This window comes from Miscanthus floridulus, chromosome 5 (assembly GCF_019320115.1).
Source record: "Miscanthus floridulus cultivar M001 chromosome 5, ASM1932011v1, whole genome shotgun sequence".
NCBI classification, from domain to species: Eukaryota; Viridiplantae; Streptophyta; class Magnoliopsida; order Poales; family Poaceae; genus Miscanthus; species Miscanthus floridulus.
In genome coordinates this window covers 114,926,486-114,934,386 of record NC_089584.1, presented here as the reverse complement: position 1 = coordinate 114,934,386, position 7,901 = coordinate 114,926,486, and the positions used below count along the sequence as shown (strand labels likewise).

The following is a 7,901-nucleotide window of genomic DNA, read 5'->3' as shown; positions in this document are numbered from 1 at the left end:
ACGGCTTGGTGGTGATTGGGAGCTTGGTGATCAACCGGCGGAGCTTGTGGATGACCCAACTCAAGTTGTGAGCGGTTGTGGGTGATTCACCGCGACGGAGTGTCGAAAATCAACCCGTAGAGAGCACTTGATCCTTGCGCGGATCAAGGAGGAGCTACACCCTTGCGCGGGTGCTCCAACGAGGACTAGTGGGGAGTGGTGACTCTTTGATACATCGGCAAAACATCGCCGCGTTCCTCCTTCTCACTTTACTTTGAGCATTTACTTTGAGCAATTCAATTCTTGTCATTTACATTTATAAAATTGCCATGCTAGAGTAGAATTAGAACTTAGGTTGCTAAACTTTTGTGCGGAAGATCAATAAAAACACTTTCTAGACACAAGGGGTTAATTGGGCTAACTATAGGACTTAATTATTGCAAAGAAATTTAGAATTAGCCCAATTCAACCCTCTCTTGGGCATCTTGATCATTTCACGGGCCTGGTGCAAGCGGTAGAGTCTTGCCGCATGTGACCGGAAGGTCCCGGGTTCGAATCACGGTCTCCTCGCATTGCACAGGCGATGGTAAGACTTGCCACTAACACCCTTCCCCAGACCCCGCACAGAGTGAGAGCTCTCTGTACTGGGTACGCCCTTATATTTAATGTTTTTTTGCCTGTTGTATAAGATAATAACATCGTAAAGACAAACGAGTGCATAGCTTTAGCATCGCAAACAAAGTGTATCTTAGTTCCATGCAATGAACAGTTTAACCCATAACTTTAAGCTAGTAGTAAAAAATTGACATAATTCGCCATGCCACGACACCGCACAATTTTTTACCGACAGCCTGTTTGTATAATGAAGTCATTATTATTAACATGTGATAACCCCCTCAATTTTTGTAGCCAGATAAGTAAATCTTGAAATCAACACAAATGGAAAACCGTTGAATTAGTCATCAACTCTGCCTTTCAAGAGAAAGAGCAAGGAAAACCCTAGGATTCTTGGTAAGTTCATTTTGTAAGAGAGCTTGACTGATGAACTTCTCTGCTGTGTTGACAAATTCATCCATAAGATCTCCCGACGAGCCAAAATGGTCCAGTATTATTGGCTCAATCCCAGCCCTAAGCGCATATGCCATCATCTTGGGGCTGATCACTGCTTTGTTCACACCAGCTATACTGTCATGAACTTGAATTTCATTAATGGAGAAAGATCCCTGCTCTTCTATTATCTCCTTTACTTCTTTCTCAGACGGCGAATATAATGGTATGTAGAAAGCCTTCAATTTTTGCTTATCAAGCACACCCTGCAGCAAGAAACTTAGGAATAATGAAACATCGAATTGAATTTTCCTGTAGCGAGGTCCAAACATCCTTTAGGATATATAAACCAGCAAATTCATACCCTTGATGCCTTGTCGTCTAAGATACGGGCTATGAACTCCCATATTTGTTGAGCTGATCCATCGCTGGCTGAAGCCGGAGATTGTGTTCCAGTCAAGGAAACAATCAACCTTCCTTCAGGAACCATCTCCTGCGCCCTGCACTCCAAGAACAAAAGGAGGTCCTTCCTAAATTACCGGGCATAAGCATCAAGCACAACGGGCCGTGTTTTCCGCCATAGTTGCTCGTCGCTATGGTACATCTGAATGCCATTCTTCAGTAGGTCTTCAGGTACCTACCAGTTACCGCATCTTAAACATTAAGCTTAAATAAAAGTAGTTGATACTACCGTAACGGAACAGAGAATACGTGTGATTAAGTTTGTAGGAACAAAAGTGTGGATACTACCTTTGAAAGCCAGTGCAAGCTATTTGATGAAAGAACAAGATGCACCGATCCAGTAGTGAGCAGTCTTCCATAGAAGGACCCAGGCACAATACTAGTCATGACAAATGGTGAGAAACCGTGCTCACCCTTGTCAATGTTTTTCCTTTCTTGGAACGCTACCAAGTGCTTGAGTGTTGAAATCATTGCTGGGAAGATCGTTGAGGAGCAGGCTCAGCTCAGGCGGTGGCTGTTGGAGTTCAAGACACTGGCGATGAATGGCATCGACAGCAGCAGAGACCTAGGTGAGTGCGCTGGGGCCACGAGAGCAGCCAAGGTCCGCGATCACCATGCTTCTGGGAAGGGGTGTGGAGTTGCCACACAGTTTCATGATGGCCTCTTCTATCTGTGGCTTCAATCTCATCTGCTCTGCACTCTGTGTGCACACGAGTTGTTACCTTGGTCAAGTTTTTCTGTTCCATCTTTTGCTTATCAAAATCAGCAAGTTAATGGCTTGTTCTGTCTAAATCAGTTTATGAACAGGTCGAAGTTAAATTGTTTGTTATCAACCAGGGAATTCGAAATAACACTGATTTTGAAAAGGGAGAACCTAGATGAGCTAATTAACCTCTAACCTTAAGAAATAGATCAAGTTGAAGAATATCTTACCCAGTTCTACTTACTGATGCCATATTAATTGACCTCTAACCTTAAAAAATTCGGGCTGCGGGGTAGACACCTCGAGCTATTTAGCTTAAGGTAGAGGACTTCTCACCCAGCCCGAGAAAACCCCCGAACCCCATGCCCCGTCCGTACACAGTGGCCCGTTACCCGGTGAGAGAACCAGTCCATTTTACCTGATTTGGTATTAACTTCTAACCTTAAGATTTGGTATTAACAAACAAGTTCAGTCGACTACGACGCACACCTAGTACCAGTTGGCACCAGGGTTCATGTTGGATCCCAACAAGAGTAGTAGTAGTATCAGCTCTTGGAGTCGTGCTTGGTCGCTGACCGGCGGGTCTAGTTATTTTCATGTTTTTCTTCAGTTTCAGTGTGGGGGGCTAGTCTGTAGTTTGTTGCCTAGGTGGGCGTCTAGTTGGGAAGTCGGCCGGGGTGCAGTGGTGACGGTGAGATTGTTCCCCCGTTGTTGTTTGTAATCCTTTTTTCTTGTTTTTTTTTCCTCGACTAATAAAAATCCGGCAAAACTCTAGCCGCCTTTCTAAAAAGTCTCGCAGCTGCCAAGAACTTTGCGCTGAAGAACCAATGTGTCGGAGTCTAGTTTATACGCATTCTTGCCAACTACTACTCTACTATATGTATTAGTTAGTGATGCCATATTAGTTTATCTGACCCTGTGGATGAATTTAATTTCATTATCACAATTGTAATGGACCGAAGCTGCAGATTCATGCATTGAGTTAACAACCTGCAGAGCATTCAACTAGAGAACCTGGACCACGTCCCTCTAAGAGCCATTAGTCAACGGCCGGCTGCAAGCAATTATATAGAGCTAATCAAGTTGCAAGGGCAACACGTTATTAGCAATCAAATAACACGGTTAACAACAAAGGCTGTCGTACATACAAACCAGTGCTAATTAACCATCCTCTGTATGTTAATCATAGATGTGAGACCAGCTAGCATCTGTTTTTTATTTGGCACCTGAAGGATAGCAATTCCATAGATTGTCACGAATTCCAAATAACAAATCTGTTAGTTACAAAGTTGTAAATCCCATCAATCTCTACAAACATGACATAAAACATGTCTTCGTCCAACTTGTGTGTAGCAACTATTCACAGAGACACACCATTACACGTGCCTCTCGAAACAATGCTCTCCCGATACCTTGCAAACGACTAATTCAACTCAAACCGATCGGTGTTCGAGAAAAAAAACTCAAACCGATAGGAAAACGTTGGTAGTTGGCATTATAAGCAAGCATAGCATGTGCCAAACCAAGGGACACAGCATCTTATATACTTAAATACGACTAGCAGCTTCTCAATTGAACTACACAATCTGCAGGCGTTGAACATGGCCGTTTCTTCAGAACACAGAGCCACAGGAAATTGGTACAAAGAGAAAATCACAATACCATGTAGAGGATATAAGCTTCTACTCGTGCCATTCGACACCAACATACAAATCAGTCAAAACATTTGTTCTTATAACCACAGAAGATGTAAATTAAAGTAGCACCATCCTTATTCTCACTGCTGCAACAAAACTAAGCGTAGTGGGCAGTCATCTGCAAACTACAGATATCGAGACAGATAAATACACAAACAACGGCCGCTAATGGCTAAACAAAACAATCATTAGGCTGATAATTAGTACTATCTACAGCAGCTTAAGGGGACTAGGGGTAGGGGGAACATAACCTACAGATGATCTACTAACTCTACTCTACCTCATCTGAAGATGTCCACCATTACTATTGTTGGTGTAAAACTGCTGACACCTCCAAAGCATAGTGGGCGGCAGAGAGGGGCACTTGTCTTCTCTAAATGCCGTAAGCCCCTTAGCTTCTTACTCACATAGCCCCCTAGCTTCTTACTCACATAGCTAATGAATGCTTGGTATAATCAGCTTGCTCATAGGAGTAATAATGCATGTCATTCCTTACTCGGCAGTTCCTCCAACCATTGTTTGCACCATTGTGTTCATCCGTTTGGTACTTTGATTTCATTGGCTTTGAGCTGATGGGGCCTCCTCTATTCCTGGTGTTTCTTCTACCCAAGTCATTGTTTCGCCTTCTCCAGTGAGTCCAGTGTCCATATGACACACCCTGGCTGTCAGGCACCTCATAGCTACCTTGATGGTTGTCCCATGGATCAGTCTGAATAGCTGCAGGAGCCCAGCTGTAATCATGCTTCCAAGCACCCTGGGAGCCATCCCTCATGATCCAGTTGGTAATGCAAGGATTCGTCTGCTCCCCCCAGCTGCTGGTTTGATCCTGCTGTTCCTCATACACTTCCCAGTTCCCTGAGTTTTGCTGATCAATTGTTTGAGCAGGTTGCTTGACAGAATAATCCCAATTTGCCGACATCTGCTTATTTGCTTCAACTGTGTGTTTTAACTGATTGTCCCAGTTTGCAGAGAGCTGCTGGCCATGAGTGAAGCTGGTCTCCGTGTCACCCCATCCTGTAACTGGAACTGGCTTGTCAGAGAAAATAAAAGAGTCCCAGACATCAGGAACACCATTATCTTTTCTGGGAACACAACGACGTGATTTCTCCAGATCAGCCACCAATTCAGGATCAACATATTCATCTGGGTTGACTATATCGATAAACATGTTTGGGTCAGGCAAAGGGATATCATAATGTTGACCATGATATACAGCACAGAAGCGCGCTTTTGCATCATTGAAGGCTTCTAATGCAGCTGAGTCATCCCAATCAACCACACTTTTGTACAGAGACATCAATCTCTTGGTCTCACACAGTTTAGCCCAGGGGATAGCACAAGCATCACTGCAAAATTTCTTTTCCCACAACGGAACTGAAAATTTTCCACTGCCTGAAATAACACATAAACTGTATTTAGTGAGTAAATAAAACTAATCTACGCGGAGAAAAAGAACCTCTGTTTGCTCCTAGACTTATATCACCACAATACTGGTGGTTTTCTCTGTATGAATACCAATCAGAATTCAGAGGAAACACTACAACAAGAAGACTGATAAGAAGAAACACTACAATAGGAATGGGGCAACAGCAGATAACAGAACAAAATAAGTAGCTGTCAGAGAAAGGGCTAGCAGTAATTAGTCTGCGTAATAGGAAAAATCAAGGGATACTTCGTTTAAATGCTAGCAAAATATTGAAAAAGACAAATTTACGATGAAAACACACACACAACAATTATGTAGTTCTTATTTGTAAAGCATCGACTAGGGATTATGGGTTATATGGAAAACTGAGTACAGGTTCAGCTTAGTCAGTCATAGATATCAAAGTAAGCTAAGAAACTTTTACCAATTAATTTGGCTCAGAAGTGTTAACTTCCATGAATTTAGGCATGAATAATAACTAACATGGTCCGATATCTCCATAGATGTGTACAAAAATCATAACACATCAAACTTAGCACCTTTCCTGAATTTCAATGTCAGGCAAGAAAAATATTGTTTAATATTTAAAAGTATTTCCTAAAGCTTTGGCACGGGGTGTAGGTGTACAGATGACCGTTCACCATTGTCCGGTTTAAATACTCACCAAGCCCTTTCAATGTCATTCACCAAATGGTCTCCAAAATCGCTAGTAAAGTGTGCTATTATGTCATAAGCATTCTTGCTAAAATGGAATAGGTTGTCCTTTACATACAGAACATGTAATGATCAAGTGCATAAACTGATCAAGATTACTGCCATGGAATTAGGAAAATATTTCATTCCCACGCGAAAAAACATACAGGTTAGTTTTTTTCTGGATTGAAGGCGGTGCAGGTGGCACACGTAAATGGAATAACTAGGTTCTTTCGAGTTTCGATGTGAGTTCCCTGAAGACGGTTGGTACCCTCGCATGTCATTTTCAAGAGAGAGAGGGTAGCAAGCCGCAGGTGCCACCCACACGAACGCATCACCAGAAACGGCATCAAATACTGACACCGTCACACGAGAGCGAATTGTACGCGGACTGTCGCTGCTCGCCAGCATTGGCATTTCGGCAGGGACACTCGGACCAGAAGGAAGAGGAGGATTTCGGATTCGCTATCCAACCCCGGACACAATTTACATGTGAACCGTGAAAATCCAGAAGAAACCACTCGACAAAATCAGGAGCCGAGGAAGGGCGCAACCAATCTAACTCAGTCCAAACCAGAACGCATGCTAAGACTGTAAACAGGACGGGCAGCGATCGAGGAACGTACCCTGAGAGCGCGGCGGCCGCCGGGGCTTGCCGGGCTCCCTGTAGATCGGCCGCCTCTCCGTCATGGACGGCCGCTGCAGACCTCTCCTCTCCTCCCTCAGCCCAACCCTCGGCGGAACACGCGAGAAGGCGCCCGGACCCTCCCCTCCAGCCTCCAACCCCAGCGCGCGCGGACGCGACCCGCGGAGCAACCCGAAAGGCGCAGGCTGCCGCCCACCGGATACGGCGCGCCCGGTTAAGTCGGCGTGGAGTGGGCACGCGAACGAGTCAGGCGAGCGGCGGAAGGCCCGTGGGACGGGAGGGAGGGGAGGAGGCGGTTTGCCGGTTTGGGTGGCGTCGTTGGTTTCGCTCGCGGCCGGCGCCGCCGCCGAGGGGCGGGGGGAGATTATTAAAAGAGCAGGAAAAGCTGGGATTTTTATTGTGCGTCCGCACGTTTTTGCCGGAACAGGCGGCGCGTGTGCCGCCGCCGATAGCTCTGGCGCTGGGATTTTCTCCATGTGCTGCTACCGTCCGCCTCCGTTTGACGGTTCTGTTTTGACATCTTCTTTAGATCATGTTTCAACCATTAACCGCTAATAGTTAGCTCATACTGCGTCCAATCCAAATTATAAAAATCATTTTGGCTTTACCTACATTGTTTTTCTCTGTATTTAGACACAATTGTAAATAAATGTATAGCAAAAAAGTATGTACTAAAAAAATCAAAATGTTATAATTTAGAATGAAAGGAGTAGATAATATTAGGCATCATTTGGCATAGTTCTATTTCACTGGTGAAGCCATTTTTTAGTTTCAACTCCAAGCGGCTCTATTGGTGGAGCTAAAGTTGTTTTGCTGAATCGTTGGGCAAAAGAAATAGATGTTACGTGGCCCACGCACGTCAGTGTTTGTCAGTATCAAAGCAGGCAAAGGTGCCACAGATGTACAATTGCTATGTAGATGACCAATAGATACTCCCTCCCTCCAAGAAAGTGTACAATTCTAGCATGATATCATGTTTTATTATCTTAATTTGATCAATTATGGATAAAAAATATGAATATTTATGATATCAATAAATATCATTAGATTAATAATAAAATGTATTTTCATAATAAATTAATTTAGAGCCATAAAAATGAATATCAGTTACCAGAAATTTAATGAAACGGGAACCATTTTAACTGACGTGCAACTTGACGGAGGGAGTAATAAACAACATGGGTCCATGTGTTTTGTACAGCTATGTGGCGAGGTTTGGCCGTTGCCATACCTAAAATGTGTAGATAA

General features: G+C 43.9%; 1 protein-coding gene and 1 pseudogene across 1 annotated transcript; both read right to left on the bottom strand.

The window, feature by feature from the left end:
- Window positions 1–1,354: 1,354 nt before the first annotated feature.
- Window positions 1,355–2,176, bottom strand: LOC136455167 (probable methyltransferase TCM_000168; annotated as a pseudogene).
- Window positions 2,177–3,906: 1,730 nt separating this feature from the next.
- LOC136453158 (uncharacterized) lies at window positions 3,907–7,068 on the bottom strand. The gene is made up of 2 exons (XM_066453735.1): window positions 6,634–7,068; window positions 3,907–5,280 (listed from the first exon to the last, which is right to left on the bottom strand). The coding sequence occupies exons 1-2, from the start codon at window positions 6,695–6,697 to the stop codon at window positions 4,316–4,318; spliced, it is 1,029 nt and encodes a 342-aa protein (XP_066309832.1). The 5' UTR covers window positions 6,698–7,068; the 3' UTR covers window positions 3,907–4,315.
- Between the last annotated feature and the right edge of the window lie 833 nt (window positions 7,069–7,901).

Bases quoted from the DNA above. Each gene is read 5' to 3' on its own strand.
- LOC136453158 (XM_066453735.1), bottom strand. From the start codon at position 6,697: ATGACGGAGAGGCGGCCGATCTACAGGGAGCCCGGCAAGCCCCGGCGG. The intron at 5,281-6,633 runs GTACGTTCCTCG...GTGTTATTTCAG, and splicing joins GCGGCCGCCGCGCTCTCAGG to GCAGTGGAAAATTTTCAGTT.